The 18,317-nt window shown below is 54.9% G+C and overlaps 1 protein-coding gene across 2 annotated transcripts; it reads right to left on the bottom strand.

The window, feature by feature from the left end:
* Positions 1 to 6,759: 6,759 nt before the first annotated feature.
* Positions 6,760 to 15,903, bottom strand: NFATC4 (nuclear factor of activated T cells 4). Of its 2 annotated transcripts, XM_081226887.1 has the most exons (10): positions 15,672 to 15,902; positions 13,479 to 14,574; positions 11,975 to 12,137; positions 11,162 to 11,361; positions 10,696 to 10,868; positions 10,077 to 10,217; positions 9,101 to 9,156; positions 8,693 to 8,819; positions 7,916 to 8,497; positions 6,760 to 7,182 (listed from the first exon to the last, which is right to left on the bottom strand). In XM_081226887.1, exons 1-10 carry the CDS (start codon positions 15,769 to 15,771, stop codon positions 7,115 to 7,117), a joined length of 2,706 nt encoding a protein of 901 aa, XP_081083013.1. In that variant the 5' UTR covers positions 15,772 to 15,902; the 3' UTR covers positions 6,760 to 7,114. The 2 variants fall into 2 exon arrangements, with proteins under 2 accessions (XP_081083013.1, XP_081083014.1); XM_081226888.1 differs by lacking the exon at positions 7,916 to 8,497 and having other exon boundaries at positions 15,672 to 15,903.
* Between the last annotated feature and the right edge of the window lie 2,414 nt (positions 15,904 to 18,317).

Raw genomic sequence — 18,317 nt, 5'->3', positions numbered from 1 at the left:
TCCTCTGCACGCTGCCATTTGTTACATAAACCCCTGGCACATTAGAATTGGAAGCGACCTCAGACACTGTTTGAACCAGCCCATCCCCTTAAGAAGTGAGCGATATCCAAACGGGAGCATGAATCCCAGGGCCTTCGATTCCAAGTCTGAAGTTCAATCTCTGGACTGTCTCTCTGTCTCATTTGAAGGCAACCCTGCATGTTTACTTTTCATCTGATTTCACCCATGTAATAAGGAATTGGCTGCAGTACCGTGGAAAAGATTGCTTGACCTGGAGTTAGGAGATAGCCTTAGAATCCCAGCTCTGTCCCTGGGGAGCTGTGTGACTCCTGGCATGACTTTAAGCCCTCTGTGCTTCAGTTTCCTCATCTATGAAAAGGGAAAGAGTAATAGGAACAACTTCCCACGATTGTTGGGAGAGGGTTAAATGAGACGGGCTTTGCGAAGGGCTTGATGAGGCGCTTGGAGTGGAGTGAGCTGTACCCAAGTGTTATCTACTTCTGTTGCTGCTGTTCTTAGCACATATTTCTGAGCCTTGGTTCGGGGTTGCAGAAAACTTGGAGTTAAAACACATAAAGCATGCGCCTAATACACATCACACAAAAAAATGGCAGCTTTTATTACTCACTGCATAAGGAGAGACAAAGAGTTCTAAATATAAACACTGACCCTTGTCTTTAGGATCTTACAATCTAGTAGAGGGGACAGGGAAAGCTCCCTAAAAATAAATCTATGATTACTAGGGGCCACATGACTGATAATCCTGAGAAGGGGGAACCGATCTTCAAGGGGTGGTGTGTGAAATTGCAGAAGAGGATATGGGATGTGAAGCTCACAGGAGCAGGAACAGGGTCTTGCTTTTCTTAACCTTCTTCCTCCTCCCACCTGCCCACCCCACCCTTCACCTTGTTACTGCTGCCCCCTGGTGTCTGTCACCTTCCTAGCACTCCTGGGTGATAACCCAGGCGCTGTTCACTGCTGGGGCACTCTGGAGGGAGGGGCTACCACCTACCCCAGGACACAGCCAAGCGTGGTTGAAACTCAGCTAGGTCCTGCTGGGAAGGAAGGGGTCTCTTTTCTTCAGATTCTCCAGCCTGGACAAGGACACAAACAGCAACTGCCTAGATGGAGGGAAGGGAAGAAACCAGGAATTTATTGTACGGTGGAAAGTGCATCCAAAGTGCCTGTGACGCATCCAAATGGCTGCAGGGCCTGAGAGCAGTAGATGCAGAGGCTGTGTCTCCAAAAGTTACAAGATCACGGAGCTTTAGAACGGATTGCCCCTCCCCCTACTAGAGCTTCAGCTTCACTCCCTCACTGGCATCAGTACATAAATATGCTTGTGTTTTTCCTTATAACAAAAATAAACACCTCAACCCTTTTCAAGATTCATGGTCATGTATTTTGTAGAATGTTTGCCAAGTGTTGTTTATTGCTTTCTTATGAATAAACTGAGGTTATGGGTTTGGGGGAAGAATATCACAGAGCTTATGTGAGATTCTTAATGCATCATATCAGGGAACACCTGATATCAAATGACTTATCGCTGGTGATGTTAACCTTGATCGCTTGGTTAAGGTGGTGTTTGCCTGTTTCTCTACTGTAAAGTTGCTAATTTTCCCGTTTCCATACTCTACTTGTTAGAAGCATGTCACTAAGTCCAGACCACATTCAAGACAAAAGGAATTAAGTTCCATCTTCTAGAGCAAGGGGTAGCAAAGAATTTGGGACAGTTCATTAAAACCTTCACAGTAATTAGTAGGGCTAATTTTGAGGCTTTGCAAATATCCTGTTCTTCCTTAAAGTTTTACCTACTGATTTTAGCATTCATCAATGGATCTTGCCTGTAGCAATTATTACTATGATGGTCTCATAGTAGACCATCTACCATAGTAGATTTTCTAGTTCCCTCATTCCTTCTACATTTATTAACAGGAATTCTTCTGTAAAGATTTGTCCCTCTCCCCCAGTTAGTTATTTATTCAATCATTTATTTGTAGCAGTGTGGACTTAACAGAGATTTATTTTATTCTTTGAATTAAAATCTAATATTATCATTATTTATTACATTGCTCATATTGTTTCAGCTTTGGCCATTGGAACATCTTCTGAGTTGCCTCTTGTGTCTTTTTGATATGCACGCCCCCCCTTTTTTTGCACTTACTTTCTGGTAATGCAAGTTGCTCCAGGATTACCTTGTATTTTCCCTGCCCCAGCTCTAGAATTAGCCATTTTTCTAAGGAACCCTGGTTCTTTTGATTGGAGAATGGTTTTTAGAAGCCAACATCTGGATGCTAGGTGTCTTCATTGATAATGGGATGCCACTCCTTTTAGGGTCTCTTAGCAGACAAAGCTAGCAAATATATGTATGTATATTAACCTCTATACACACCATATCTATATTTATCTCTGTATCTATTTGTGTGTGTGTGTATTTTATATATACTTATATAAAACAGATATCTATGGATTATAGATCTATCTGTATAGATATTTATATAGCTCTATTATATATTCTATAATATTATATATATAATATTATGTAGATATAGACATGGATATAGATATATGTAAAATGAGCATGAGTTCATACTGATATCCCCAACCTGAATCAGGCACCACAGGGTTTCTCCTAGCCTTCCAACTCACACCATGATAACCAACCCCTGCTTTCTCTGACAGTGAGAAACCTACCTCACTACAATTTATTTACTTACTGTTCAACACTAGTATATAGGTTAAGTAGCTTCAGAATCATTAACCTGTAACAAATTTACCAACTATTATCTGTACATATGATTCCTTTTGTCTTTAGCCTTACAGTACCCAGTCAAAACATTGTTTCCCCAAATTGCTGATTTTAGCTCCTTCCCATCCACCACCACCTTTTCCATATATATTCATAATACATTTAGATTCATATATTACACTTTGCATTCTATCCTAGGATTGAATGACTCTTTAAAAATTTGTATATAATTAATTTCCATCTGTGTAGAGTTCTATAGATTTTGACAGTGGCACAGAGTCATGTATTCACCACCGTGAGATCACACAAAACAGTTCCATCACCCTGAAAATTCCCATGTGCTATCCCTTTGCAGTCAACTACTCCATGTTCTCTAAGCATTCCCCCTGCAACCACTGATCTGTTTTGTGTCTCTACCACTGTGCCTCTTCCAGAATGTCATGTAAATAGAACCACACAAAATGTAGCCACTTGAGTCTGGCTTCTTTCACTTAACAAAGTGCATTTAATATTTATTTATATTGTTGCATGAATCAATATTTCATTAATTTTTATTGCTACATAGTATTCCACTGCTTGGATGTACTACAGTTAATCTGTTCACCTACTGAAAAACATCTTGGTTGTTTCCAGTTTGGGTTGATTATGAATAAAACTGCTATAAACATTTGGGAACAGGTTTTTGTGTGGACATAATTTTTTATTCACCAGGGTCAATATGTAGGGGAGAGATTGCTGGTGGTATCACATGGCAAGTCTATGCTTAATGTTATAAGGAATAGTCAAACTGTTGATATGTCCTTAAGTCTCTTATAGTTTAGAGGTTCCTTCCCCATCTCCTATTTTTTCCCTTTTCTTTTCTTGGGATGTTTTGTGGAAGCAACCAGATGCTGAGGCCACTAAAACCAGCTCCCAAAAAAGCACCAAACCCCTGCGTACTTCCCACATCTGGAGTTTCCAGGAGGTACATGAGATGCCACTCCTCTGCAGCCTTCTTCCCGACACTTAGAAAGTCTGGCAGGGGGGTGCACCGAGGCATCACAGAACTGCTCCAGGCAGAGCCCAAATCCACCTGGAAGGCTACCCACTGTGCCCTCCCCATGTGTCTTAGAGGTCCAGAGATCCAGCCAGAGAAGGAGACTCAAAAGTTCTGGGGCAGCTGCTCCTGCACCAGAGCTCCAGGCTGCCCCAAGACCATCTCAGATTGTCCATGCAGCAAGACAGAGCCAAGGAGAGGGGAGAGGTGATCTGCAATGTCAGGAATGTGTGTGCCTTTCCCCTCCCTTAAGTACACTTTTCCAGGTGACCTTCCACCCAGAGCAGCCCAGACTAGATCTATGAGAAGGGGGCAGGGAGCTGTTTCAGAGCCTGGAGTGGGAAGGAATGACCCTTAAGTTTGACAGATGACTCTAGTTCTCAAACTTTCCTGGGCCGGAAAATCACCTAAGGCAGTGGTTCCCAACCTTTTTGGCACCAGGGACCAGTTTCATGGCAGACAATTTTTCTATGGCTGGGGGCAGAGGCGGGTGGTTCAGGCAGTGAGCAAGTGATGGGGAGCGCCAGATGAAGCTACACTCACTCGCCTGCCTGTCGACTGCTCACCTCCTGCTGTGTGTCCCGGTTCCTAATAGGACATGAACTGGTATCAGTCCACGGCCTGGGGGTTGGGGACCCCTGACCTAGGGTGCTGTTTAAAATGCAGAAACCTAGGCCTGCCCCCAGAGAATACAACTGAGTAGGTCAGGGGTTGCCTAGGAATCTGTATTAAAAACAAAAACAAACAATAAAATAAAATAAAACCAAAAAACCTCCCTAATGACTCAAATGCAAGTAATCTTCAGACCACACTTTGAGAGACCGTGGGCAAGAAAGTCTGTTCTGGCACCAACCGAAGATCCAGCCTCCTTCTCTTCCCTCTCCCAACTCCAGCCTCAGGGAGCTGGATGTCTGTAGGAACCTGGGAAGAGACAATGACCTTGGGAGTTGACCCACCCCCCTCAGGATTCTAATGGGAAGAGGGATTAGGCGTGTGAAGTATGGGTCCAGAGGGCAGAACAATGTGCTTGCTGGCAGCGCAGTCACAGGGAAGCAGATGGAAGCTCTACCCAAGGAAGAACGGTAAGGCAAATCTATCGTATCAATCCCAGCTCAAGCCCTACCATCAAATGGGAAAGTGCCCATTATCCTCGGATAACTAAGCTTCCTAGCATGGCTACAGGGCCCCTCAGAACCCAGCCCCTGCTTCCCACTCTGGTCCCCACTCACAGCCCCCCCACTTCCAGAACATCACCAGTCCCACGAGCGTGCCGAGCCCTCGATCTGCTGGCCCTCCCTGTTTGCCTCTCTCCTCCAAGACACGGCCCATCTGGTGGCTCTGCCTGGCCTGGCCTTCCCCTACCCTCAGCCCAGTCAGTTCCCAGCCATGCTTCAGATCCCAGTCTAGAAGTCGCCCCTGAAGTTCCCTCCGACCCCCACAGCTGGATGCGGTGCCCCTGTGCTCTGCGCCTTCCGCTCCCCATATTACAATCGTTTACTCCCCCCGCCCAACACCTGACATACTATCTGTACAAGAAACATTTACTGAGTCGAACTGTTGAGTTATAATGTGTGTTTACTTACTGTCACCCCATGAGGCTCTGAGGTCCTCCAGGATGCACTGGCTGGCACTTAGTAGCTGCTCAATAAATGCCTGGCAATGAATGAGTGGCAGTGCTATGGCAGACAGTGAAACGTTCTGCCCTGGGAGGCAGCGAGTCCCCATCACTATAGCTTTTTATTCACAGAGGCTGACTCGCCACCTGTCAGAGATCTTGGAGGGGGAGCTGAAGGGTGCTGGCCAGGACACGTGTGCCCTGGGTCCCTCCTGCTGTGGGGGATGACTTTAGTCCTGCTGGAGGGTACCTTTGAGAAGCAGCTATGGCTCAGTGAGCCAGTCACCTGATATCAGTCTGGTTCGCAGCAGTTTGTGTTCAGGAAGATAAAAGAAATTCATTGCAAAGCAGCAGTGACAAGACCAGGGGTCATTCTGGTTCTCCTGTTCTCCATTCCAGAGCCAGCTTCTGTCACACCCACAGCTGAACACACGGGCACTTGCCAGGCCTGTCTAGACACACTGGACATACCAGCCTTGAGGTGAGGCGAGTCTCCCGAGTACTAACACCCGGAATATCTTCGGGGTATGGCCCCCTGCAGGTGGGCCAGTGGTACTCAGTGCCTGCTGTATGCCAGGCTCTCCCCAACCCACTGGGGACTTGGCCCCTTAGGCTGTCAAGACATAGGGCAAACCAGGTTTCCAGGCTGGGCCTGTCAGTGGTGATATGTGGGTATACCTGTGGGAAAGGCCGGAGCTCAGGCAATGTCAGGGCATCTGGGGAGCTGCTTGGCTTCCTGCAGTCTACCTCTGAAACATAGATCTTTCCAGAATGTCTTCACAGACCCCAAAGGTTGGAGAATCCAGAGTGTGGATGGACCCATGCCAGCCCTCCCTCATCTCCTACCCTGCTCCAGGGAGATAAGCTTCAGGGGCCTGACCTCCATGGGTTAGGATATCTGAGGGTGGGCTGGGGGCAGGAGCCCAGGAGTGCAGCGTTCAACCTGCTATTGATTAGCTGTGTGACATAGGGCAAGCCCCCTTCCCTCTCTGAGCCATAGAGTCCTCCTCTGTAAATGAGGAAGAGGGACTAGACTGGTGTTTCCTGACCTTGGCTATGAATCAGAATCATCTTGGTGGTAGCAAGAGAAAGTAACTTGAAAATACACAGATTTTCCCAAAGCTCCTAAAGGAAACTAAATCCCCAGGGAGGAGAGGTCTACAAACCCTGGCTCCCGACCTGACCCCAGTTAGGGAGCCTCTGGGACCCTTCAAACCCTCCCCACCCCCTTGCACTGATACTCTTTGGGATGCAACCTTCCCAGCCACATCCCATCCCTTTCCAGGTTCTAAGCCTCCTCTGGCCAGGGCTAGAGTAGGCTGCCCCATCTCTCTCTCCAAAGAGTTTTGGAGCCTGAAACACTAGTCAGCGAGCAGTTTATTACCCATCAACCTGGCCCCAGCCTCCCAGCACCGTGGTCTGTACACAATCTAGACACGGCCTTCACTCCCGGCAGTCCTCCAGTCCTCGCTCCCAGTCCCCACCCAGGGTCCACCCCCATCCCAGGCCTCCACATTGCCCCGCCCCCAGCCCTCCAAGGCAGCACCAGGTCCCGGGGGCCACACCTCAACTAGGGGAGGGAAGGGAGGGCAGGGGAGAGCAGGCAAGAAACTGGGGAAAGAGGAACCAGACTGGCCCCCAAGCCTCTGGAACCGCCACCCCAGGATGAAGGGAAAGTGGGCAGGGCAGGGGGGCGTGGGGGCCAGGCGATGGTTCAGGCGGGAGGCTCTTCTCCAGGAGGTGCAGGGAAGCCACTCAGGTCTCGGCCAATGATCTCACTCACTGTAAAGGAGGGGCAGTTGAGAGACTGGGCAAGGGGCAGGTCGCCTCCTTTTCCAGAGACCCCCAATCCATTCCAGGCAGGCCTCCGTCTAGGATGCCTCCAGGCTCCTCCTGCACTGGCTTCTCTACCACTGGGCCTCAGTTTCCCTACTGTGTCCTGACCCCTCCTCTCAATCAAATCTTGCTGAACTGCATCCACGTGGGTTCTCAGGCCCCCGTGCAGCCCCTTCCTGCTGGCTTGGCCTGCAGCGTCAGGGCAATCACTGTCAGCAGGGCCGGAGGTGGGTGTAGCCAGTGGGAGGAAAGAGAGGCGAAATAGGAAGGCTCCTCATCACCAATCCAGACCACTGTCACCAGGTTTAGGGGGAAGCTGAGGCAAGGGAAAACGTGCTTGGCTGGGACACCAGCAAGCCACTGCCCCTCTCTGAAATTCACTGCCTGGATCTGCAAATTGAGGGAGCTAGATTGAATGATCTTGCAAGTACTTCTAGCCCTGAGATTTTGTGATCTGGGGCCAAGGGCCAAGGCAGCAGAAAGGTTAGGCAGGTACTCTGTGCCCCCTTCAGATTTCAACTGGCCACACGCACCAAGCGCTGGCCTCCTTAGGCCCTCCACCTGGCCCTGAGGGACCACGGAGGCCCAACCTCTGGGAAGCCAAGCTCCAGCCCTCAGCAAACATGCAGAGCAATCTCTTGCACACACTCACACTCGCAGCCCCTGGTCCCACACCCACCTTCCTCCAGCGTGATACCCTGGATAGGGACACTGTCTCGGAAGCTGCCGCCGTAGCCACCCCTGGACTTCTCCTGCTCCGGAGCCCCCTCCCCAGGGCCATAGCTTGGCCCTACCTCATTGTATCCCTCAGCAGGTGGGGGGTGAACACTGCTCTGGGGAGTGAAGGGGCCTTCAAGTGGTGGAGATGAAGGCAGTGGAGGACGGAAGGGGGCTGGAGGAGGGAACGGCAGCCCCAGGGGAAAGGGGGAGCCCCGTCCTCCATAGGGGTCACTAGGGAAGGGCCGGGGAAGGAATGAGACTGGAGGTGGGCGGGCGCAACCTGTGGTACCCCCAGTCTCAGGGAACATCCGCGGGCCAGGTCTGTAGGATGGCGGGGGCCCCGTCTGGGGGTACAGAGGGGGCGTGCCATAGCTGAAGCCCTCTGACAGGTAAGGAGTTTCATAAGCAGGGTCTTCATGGGGATAGGAGGGGTAGGGGGGCCTGGGTGGTGAGAAGTCCATGTCAGAGCCAAAGTGGGGGCCCGATGCTGAAGGGAAGCCCCGGAGAGATGCGTCCGGTAGAGGCTCCTCCTTGAAGATCACTGGGCGGATGGGAAGGAGGACACGCTGGTGAGAGGGCTGGCAGTCTCCCCGCCGCACACTCTCCAACCCTAGGTCTCTTCTATCCCTAGGTCTCATCCCTCCCTTGACCCCTCACCATGGGGCACTGCATCCCTGTGCCCCTGCATCGGTCCCCACGTCCGTATCCCCCCACCATGGGCTGTTCCAGAGCGCACCAGGCAGGAACTTGAAACTCTGGGTAGGACTGCGCTTCCTCCGCCCGTTGGAGACGTAAAAGTAGACCTGGACTGGCCGGGACACCCGCTTGTTGCTATACTCAGGGATGGTCAGGGTCAGCGTCACCTGGGGAAGAGCAGAGGATGAGGCAGGGGGCCCTCAGGGATCTAGGTTCAGCCCAGCCCTTCCGAGTACCCTAACTCCACCTCCTGGCTTTTTCCATTTACAAAGGAGCAAAGTTCATTTCCTAGAGGTGTCCCTGCTTCCAGAGTGGCCAGGTTGCCTCCTCTAGAAAAGAACAGATAGCTGCTGGAGTCCACTCCCAAGCGCAAGGGAGCCGGCTGAGAATATCCTGACTTCTCCCACCCCACTCTCACCCACAGGGGGGACCCTAGTAACACGGGTACCTCATTGCTCTGCAACCGGTTCACTGTGGCCTCCTCCTCCCACTGCAGCTTTCCGTCTGTGCAGGAAGAACAGGGAGCTCCAGCCCAGCCGCACGGCCCCTACCCCTTGCCCCGTGCCCAGGCCTCTGCCATTTCCCCTCCTGCTGGAGCCAAGGCCAGACTCAGAAGGTCCTGACAAGGCCTAGCTCACAGAGGAGCCCGCTGCATGTTTACTCAACCGAATAGGATAGGCAGGGTTTAAAATGGTCTCCAAGATCTAGAGCCACAAGCTGAGGCCAAGAGAAATGGCAGGGCCGGTCCAGGGACCAGAAACAACTCTGGAACCCTCTCACGCAACCCTAAACATTCCCTCCCATGACAGAGCTGGAAAGAAGTTCAAGGGTAGGAAAGGATCTCAGCTTGAAGGGAGGCTATGAGACCCCAAGTCTCATGACCCAGAACCTCTGACTCTGCTCTGATATGGTCCTAGGGCGCTAAACTTGAGGATAGGGCTGGGGCTTTGGGTGGGCAAGGTTGGGGAGAGCAGAGGTCTCAGGTTGGTGAGTATACCTGGGTCCCTCAGTCTTCCCTTCTCCACCCCGGCAGCTCTATTCTGGGGCACCTCACAGCCTCCTGTAATCATAGCTGTGCTGCCAGTCCCATAACTCAGGAGGGGCTCAGGGTCCACCTGTGAGGGTATAAGTCACCTCTTCCCTTCTCATCTTCCCCAGCCACATGGGGGTAAATTAGCTCAAAGCTGACTCCTCAATAAAAGAATGTATATTTCTTACATTTATTTGCCATCCTGAGCATTTCAGATCACTAGGGTACGCATGGGAAGGAGACAGTATAACAGGACGGGCAGTCTATCTGCCCCATTTTACAGATAAGGAAATTGAGGCGCAACTTGCTAGTTTAGAGACAGTGCCAGAGATCATTCACCCTCCCGTTCCAAGCTCTTCCTGCCTGCCCGCCCCCCCTCCCCATAGATACTCACCAGGGCCCCTCTCGATGAACACCACCTTGGAGTCTGGCAGGAAGTTGGAGCCAGTCAGCACTAGTTCCTCCCCTCCGGTCACGGAGCAGGCACTGGGGCTGTAGGCCTCCACCTGGGGCAGCTCCTGAGCTGAGCGCTGGGCTGCAGAGCAGTGCAGGAAAGGCCTGGCTGGCTGGTATGGAGAGGACAGCCTCCTGTGCCCCAACCCTCCCTAGAATAACTGTCACAGGGCCCTGGAGGAGCCCTCCTCAGAAGCAGACACACAAGAAAAACAATGGTCTCCCTGGGGTCACACAGACCATGTAAGGAACTGCTCCTGGGCAGAAAGAGAGAGATGAACAGGGTAGGCCTAAGAGCTATGCAAACAAATACATGGGGGATACCCAGGGGCAGATGGAGGACAGGGTTGCTCTGGTCCAACCCAGAGGCACAATCTGCAGCAGGGGCAAAGTAGAACACTTCCCCCAGCCCATCCATGATAGAAATAAGGGCTGGGTCCTTTACAGGTGTCCCCAGGACCAGCAGGGCACCGCACATTCTGCAGAGGAGATGGGCCGACAGACACACAGACAAGAAGTTAGCCAGAGACAGAGAGATGCTACAGGGCTTCTTTGCTCACAGCACTCGATGGGCACCGATGCTGTCTGCACCGAGATGACCTTCCCGCTGCCTTGGGGCACGTGTACCCTGAATACCAGCCGCACGCGTGTGTTCTTGCGCCCGATGTCCGTCTCACCCTTCCGCAGCTCAATGTCTGAATTCCGAAGCTTCAGGATTCCGGCACAGTCAATGCTGAAGCCAAGAATGGAAGGCAAGCCCTCCCAGCTGATGCCAGAATCACCCTCCATCCAAAGCCCTAAATGACCTTCTCTGGGAGACTATGGGGGGCTATCTGAACCCAGAGGTGGCCTCTCCAGAGTGCTCCCCAGCCCCAAAGTCCTCTTCTAGATGGTGAGAACGCCTGACACCTCCTAGGGATGATGTCTAACTCTTCTGGGGAGAGGAAGAGTGGACCTAGCTTAGACCCCATGGAAAATGCTAGTCCTCAAGCCCGAAGAATAAAGGGAAGTGGAGTGGGAACCTACTTGGCTGCCATGTTGTTCTCAGGAAGCAGGGTCATCTCCAGCACCTTGGTACCACTGACTACAGCTTCGTAGCTGGCCGTGGCCACCATCTTGCCTGTGATACGGTGCACCTGATAGAAAGCGTGAGGTCGCAGGTTCCTCTCATCTGCCGTGCCGATGAACATCTGTAGGGTCAGTGGCTTCTCACTGTAGCCTAGGAGCTGGCAGAGGGAGACAAAGGCCACCCAGTTGAAATCCCCACTGTCTCACCCTTCATCCATCCCTAAGTTTTCAGTCCTCCCCTGGAGAGGAGTGAAAGATAAAGGATATCCTGGAAGGGATTTCCAGCGGGGGGGTGGGGGGGGGTGGGAATGGGCACTAGTTTCTCCACCAGTTGTGGCGAAAACGTGGCCTGGAGTTCACAGTGTTATTCTTGGAATGAGGCCCAAACTGGGCTGGGCAAAGGGGAAAATCTTCCAAGGGAGACTGGCCCAACTCAACAGAGACAACCTAACTCCCAGTGAACTTTGGCCTCAGCCTGACCCCTCCCCCACATCTGGCAGGCCACCATTTTCCAGAGTAGACATAAGGCTGGTGTCCCAAGGGATGAGTGGAGCGGGGGTGGAGGGACAGAGGAGTAGAAAGTACATCCGGGTCCTTGAAGTGCACCCTTCCTCCCCCAACACCAGTCCCTCCCCCAGGCCGCCTGCAGGGTCATCGCTGAGAGGGAGTGTGGGAAAGGGCAGTGCCATGGGTCTGCACAGCTGGAGCCCATCTGCAGGGATCTGGGACTGGAGAGGAGAGAGGCCACCAGGCCTGGCTTCTGCCCCTTACCTTGACAATGGGGTGACCACCAGGGGCAGCTTTGACAGCTCCCCGGCTGCCCTCTGTCTCATAGTGGGCCCGGTGGTGGGCTCTGGGCTGCACCTCGATCCTCAGCTCCAGCTGCTCATACTGGCTGGGCAGAGGCCAGTCCAGCGGTGGGAGAGCAGAGGTCCTGGACAGAGACAGAGAGAAGAGCAGTGATCACCCGCAGCCTCACACCCCAATCAGGGCAGCCCTGGGTCCCAGCTCCCCAGGATGTGAGGGAGGAAGCGGCGGTGGGTATGGGAGAAAGAAAATTATAGCCGAAGTAAAACAGTCCACAAGTCCAGAAGCAGGGGAGATGGGGGACAGACCCATCAGAGCCCCTTGAGATGAGGGTATATAAATGGGCACCAGGACTGAGACTCTCTTCTTCCCAGCTCTGAACACAGGGTCTGGATAAAGAGGAACCCTAAGCCCAGTTTAACCCCCAAGCCTGGATAGGAAGAGTCAAGTAAAGAAGCACAACTTCAGGGACTTCCCTGGTGGTCCAGTGGTTAGGACTCTGCCCTTCCACTGCAGGGGTCATGGGTTTGATCCCTGGTCAGGGAACTAAGATCCCACATTTAAAAAAAAAAAAGAAGAAGCACAACTTCAGACCAGAAAAGGTCTCAGAAATTAACCCCTTTGTTAATTTGTTAACCCCAAATAAAGAAACTGAGTGTAGAACGTAGAGGGCTCAGCAAGCCAGCAACTGACAGAGCCGGGACTGAGCACATCCATTCCCAGGCCAGCGCCCTTTCCACTAGCTGGGGCTGAACAGATGGGTTCCAGAGAGCTGGGGGTTACGGATCTGCAACTTTCCTGTAGTGAGCGCCCAGATACCCTAGGCCAGGGAGTCTCAACCGGTAATTGCCCCCAGGTGATACTTGGCAATGTCTGGAAACAACTAAGGGAAACTTTCCTGGATGGAGCCAGCTTGATCTGACATCCACGGTTTAGGATTATTGAAATGGACAAGGTTCTTTGAGGGTGAAAGGTGTAGAAGAACAGCAAGAACCGCTTGGTTTAATATGAATTCTTTGACTTGCAAATACATGCTACTTTATTCAAATCTAGCAGGTATACTTTTAAGCCACAAGTCAGGCCCTAGAAATCGAGTTAGAGAAGGGAGACTTCCTGTTGCCCATTGTAGGGCTGAAATCCAGCCCATGTTCCAGCACCGAGCTGGGGGTGGAGGACACCCTAGAGGAATTCTTCCTTTACCCACATGGTCCTTCTGGGGCTGGAGGGGCTTTTTCTAATTGATCCACAGGGAGTGACTGTCCTTTTGCAAATCATCTGTCCAAAGGGGGTGCGTTTTTAAAATTCTCCTTAAAACTGAGTAGTTTACCAGCAGCCAAGCTGGTAGCAGATTCTCTTTTGAAATGCCAAGGACACAGAACTAGGACCTTTCTTCAAACCCATCCCTTGGCCCTCCTGCTCCCTGGGTGAGATGACTGAAGACAGCAGTGGTGTCAGACACAACCCTCACCTGAAGATGGGGCTGTGTCCCCCAGTCCGGGCCTTGGACCAAGCCAGTGGGGAAGGCACCGCCAGGTAGTCCATGCCGGCAGACTCCTTCCGAGGACCCCCGGGAGGGGCCCCGGCCTCCTCTACTCCCGAAGGCAGCTTCCCATTGCACGGGGCAGGCTCCTCAGACCGAGGCAGGGCCACCGCCTGCTCGCTGGAAGTCCTCCGGGTCTTCTGGGGGATGCTCTCGGCTGGTGGGGCCCCCGTGTACTCAAAGGGGCCAGGGGAGCCCGGGTCCCGGATCAGAGGCAATGGGGGTGCTGGAGGTGGCTCAGGCCCCTCCTCCCCTAGGCTGCCTCGGCGGGACAGAGCTGGGGAGGCCGAAGATGGGGTTCCCGAGCTGGAATAGCGCCGCTTGCCACATGGAGAGGCAGGTCGTGGGGAAGCTGGGGTGGGCCCAGGAGCGCTGAGGAGTAGCCAGCTATCCTCTGGACCCCGGCCTCCAGGGCTCGGACCATACAGGCTCCAGGGGTCATCGGGGGTCCATGGCCTAGGGGAGGCCCGGGGTGAGGGCAGTGGGGAGCCCAGGCCAAAGCGGGAGGCCGCCTCATTTAGCTCAGACTCCACCTCGTCACAGGCTGCATACAAGGCTGCCTCGTCAGAGGCATCTGAGAAGAAGCTCCAGGAAGACAGGCTGCTGCTGCCAGGGCTCGGGCTGAAGAAGGGACCCCCGCCCTGGCCCCCTGCCTCTCGGTAGCCTCCAAAGCCTTCTGGTGGAGGGTAATCCCTGGGGGAGCCTTCCCCCCAGGCATCTGGGTTGTCCTCCAGCGCAGCTGGCGGGTCGGGAGTGGGAGAGATAGAGGTGATGCGGATGCTGGGACACTCAAGAACACGGCCTCCCCCAGCCCCCCCGGAACCCCCTCCCGGCCCCCCCAGCCTCACTGACCGGGCTGGCTGGCTCTCCCAAGTGCCAGGTGAGGGGGCCGGGCGGGGTGGTGGGGAGTGCATGCCAGGCCGAGGGGGTGGGGGCCGGGGAATGCCAATAGGGGCAGCGCCATAGGGAGGGGGCTCCCCCAGGCCCAGACGGCAGCATGGTGGGGTGTCCTCTGAGTCCAGTTCTGTCAAAATGGGAAGGAAAGGAGACAGAGAGAGGGATGTCACAGGAGTTGGGGAGAGAGAAAAGCAGGTGAGATGTCTAGGTTCCTTGAGCGGGCAACCTCCCAAGTCTGGTATGCTGCCCCCTCCTCAGCAAAGAGAGGTCTCTGAGATGCCCTTCAGAGCCACAAAGACAAAAGCAAAGTTGGCCTTGGGAAGGTGGAGGAGATGGAGCCAGACGTGTCAGGTCTTTTCCTACGCAGCGAACCTCACACTCTGAGCTCCTGGCCCTGGGACCTGGGGTACCAGACAGGGCGGGTCTCAAGGTAAGGGAGGCGGGTCGAGAGGGGCTGGAGCTGGGCCTGGAGGCGTGTTTAAGGAAGCATTGGGCTGAGCTGGGGGCGACTCACACATGAACCCAATTAGCAGCGGTTCCCAAACCCCCAAACGGCGCTGGCAGGAGCCCCAGTTGCCATCGCAACGGTGGCCAGGGGAAGGGGGGCTCCAGGGCTGTGATGACAAGGGAAGGTGGCTCCTCCCTCACTCCCCCCAATCTGGGGGCGGGGGTGCAGCGGAGGGGTGCCGCGCGCCGGCCGGACGAGGGAGGGGGTGGCGCGGGCTGCGCGGATTCCGTGCGAGCGGCGGCCGCCGCCCCCGGCTCAATCCCCGCCATCTGCCTCTCATTGCGGCCAGACGGGGGAGGGGGAGGGGCGCCCCGGCTGGGCCTGAGAGCGCCCCCAGCCCCTGGCGTCCCGTCTGCGGGCCCAGGGCTCGGTCCCCAAGGGGCAAGCTCCGGAGCCCAATCTCCCCTTTCCCTGGCAGCGCCCGGGGCTCTCGGGACCGCTGTTCCCGCCCGCCCCGCATCCCAGTGACAGCCCAGCCGAGAGGCGGCGCGCAGCCAACGGCACCCCCCCACCCCCACCCCAGTCACGACCTAAAAAGGAGAAAGTGGTGCCGGGTCCCCAGCCTCACCTCCGCAGACCCCCGAGCCCCGCACCTCTCCGCAACCGCTGAGCCCCTCATCTCTCACCCCAGGCTCTCTGCCCGAAAGTCCCCAGACTCAGGATCCCTGCGCCCTTCCCTCACGGACCCCAAGACCCGTTCCCAGCTCCGCACTGACCTTCCCCCGACCCCCCCGCGCCCAGCGGGGGGGCCTCCTTTTCCTCCCCGAACACCAGCTTAAATTCCAGCTCCTCATCCTCGCAGCTTGCTGCCCCCATGGATCCGGCCAGAGCCCCCAGGTCCCGATCTGGGTGGGAGGGGGGATCTCAGGAGGCTGCAGTATCTTGACCCGTGGCTCCCGCCCTCCCTTCTCTGAGACGCCCCCTCCTCCGCCACTGCCGCCTCCCTCCGGACGCCCCCTCGTTATTATAGAAACTTTTCCAAACTTTTTTCCCCAAACTTCTTCAAAGTGCCCCCCCAGCCTGTCTCTGATTGGCTGCCCGGGATGCTCCAGCCCCTCCTCCAGGGATGAGATGGGAAAACCACGCGCCCCTTGTCCACCCCCCCGTCCCTCCCTCCCTCCCTCTCTCCCCTCTCTCCAGTCCCTCCTCCTCAAAAAAAAAAAAAAAAAAAAAAAAAAGAACAAAACTGAATTGGAAAACGGTCTCTCAAGCGTGGTAGGACCATAATGATGCCTATTGGCCCACAGTTGTGACAATCATTTCCCCGCAGGGAGCACTACCACCACAATCCCCAACTTAGTCTAAGTTCAGGGGCTCCGGGTCCGAGAGCCTTAAAGGGGCCACATCCTGGGCCCACAGTGTAGAGGGCCCAGGGAAGACACTTTCTGAAGAATTGTGCAGCCAGAAACTAGCAAGGAAGGACAACCTCTCCTCCCCTTTTCCTCCAAGCCTAAGGCCAGCCAGGCTCTGGGGTGCAGAATGGCTCCAGGCTGCTCTGAAGAGAAGTCCATTCCTTTGAAGACCCTAGCCTAAGGCCGCTCTGCCTAGGCCTTCTGGAAGCCTTTGACCTGCCGAATCAGGCCCTCCACCGGTCATCTCTCCCCCTCCCCCCAAAATGAAGAACATTTAGCGGTCTTGGGTCACTGTTCAAAGGTCCACGGCTCCTGATGCGCGAGGATCCAGGCCGGACTTTACCGCTGCCCTAGTCTCAGCCGCCCAGAGGGGCCATTAATTAGCCCCTTAGGGAAGTCGGCTCCCTCCTCCCTAGAACCGTAGTCTGGAATGAATCTCAGATCCGATGGCAACCCGCTCCAGCTCTCCTGATAATCCTGACCAGGTTTACCAGAGCCCCGCAGCCCAGCGACCTTGTGGGCCCCAGGGTTGGACACCTGTCACCTGTGCGGGAGGAGGAAGAAAGACTCGGACTGGAATTTCTAGGAAGGGCAGGCATGGTGGGGCCCTGTCGTGTGAGAGAGATTTAGATCGAGATTAGTTACTTGGACGCCGGACTGGAGTGGGGGGTGGGGGGTGGGAGGTGGGAGGCGGGTACCATTCCCCCTAGCAGACCGTGGGCTACAAACCTGTCTAACAAGCCGCAGCTATCTTTAATCTAAATCCCTCCGGCTCAGGGCCGCACCCCCAGCGGCGCCCCAGCCCTGCATCTAAAGGGTTAAGCGACGGCCCTCGGGTCAGACGTTTACAAACACTCCGCAGCCGGGGTGGGACCGCGCCCGTTACTCTAATGAGAAACAGGCTCGGCGGGGCCGGGAAAGAGGGGAGGGCTGGCCCGGCCCGGCCGGCCCGAGCTCCGCTGCGGCCGATGCGGCTCCCCTCCCTTCCCTCCCACCCTTCCTCTGGCCCGCCCTGGGGACCCCCCCAGCCCCGGGGGACCCCAGTGACGTGCGGAGCTGCCCCGGCGGCGAGCCCAGGGCCCAGACGCCGGAGGGGCGGGGAGAAGAAGCCAGGCGGGCGGGGAGGGAAGAATGTTCCGAGGCCGAGCGGGGAGGCGGCCTGGTTTGATTTTTTTCTTTTCTTTTCTTTTTTTTCCCCCTTCGGTTGGTCTCCTCAGGTTACATTTCCCTTCCAGCTTCATCTCGGAAATAAAGGAAGGAGAGACCCACGGGGAGGGAGAGCGAGGAACATCCTGAAACGTCCGGCCAGCCTCCACCTAAGAGGCGGGCAGAGGAACTTGGGAAGCGGAGGCGAGAAGGGCAGGGGTAGAGACCTCGACCCCGCTCCAGCCCCTGATCCCACACACGCCGCCCCCGCCCTGCCCGCCTCCGCAGCACAAGCAGACGTGCACATTCTTTTCAAATGTCATATTTCCTTTGATCCTGGGCAGCGTTTCTCCATGTGTCTGGCTCAGCTCCTGCCCAGCCTGCCGCTCCCCCCTCTCACCCCACTTTGTGTATTTTCCTGGAGGTCCCTCCCCGTCCTCCCAGCATCTGGAAGGCCCTGAAGGCTGGCGTTGGCGCACATTCCCCTGGCGACTCTGGCCTCGCCTTCCAGTGACTCAATTTCCCCTCTGCCGGTGGGGGCCGGGGGTGCGGGCGGAGAAAAGAGTTGTTGAGCGTAAATGTGGTATGAACGAGCTTACAGGCTGCTCAGAGCGCCAAGCTTCCCTCGGTGGGGAGTAGAAGGGGGATCCCCATGACTCTGAAAACCCTCGGATCTGTCTCGGCTGCAGCAGAGGGATGGAATTTATGACTTCTGCAACATCCTGCCAGGGGAAGAGTGGATGGTTGTAGGTTTCGGTTGCCCTACACATCTGCCCCCTGGCGACTACAAAGACTCAGCCGCCCTCCCTCCCGCAGGTCCGATTTCTCGCCCGTCAGGCCTTTGTCCTCGCTCGGCTGCCCCCT

Source organism: Mesoplodon bidens (genome assembly GCF_964165515.1).
Source record: "Mesoplodon bidens genome assembly, chromosome: 3".
In the NCBI taxonomy this organism is placed as follows: Eukaryota; Metazoa; Chordata; class Mammalia; order Artiodactyla; family Ziphiidae; genus Mesoplodon; species Mesoplodon bidens.
The sequence above is the reverse complement of the archived record's forward strand: the minus strand, read 5'-3'. Positions and strand labels throughout refer to the sequence as shown.

Bases quoted from the DNA above. Each gene is read 5' to 3' on its own strand.
- NFATC4 (XM_081226887.1), bottom strand. From the start codon at position 15,771: ATGGGGGCAGCAAGCTGCGAGGATGAGGAGCTGGAATTTAAGCTGGTG. The intron at 10,869-11,161 runs GTAGGTTCCCAC...TCTTGGCTTCAG, and splicing joins GAGAACAACATGGCAGCCAA to CATTGACTGTGCCGGAATCC. The intron at 8,820-9,100 runs GTACCCGTGTTA...GCTCTTCCCCAG, and splicing joins ACCGGTTGCAGAGCAATGAG to GTGACGCTGACCCTGACCAT.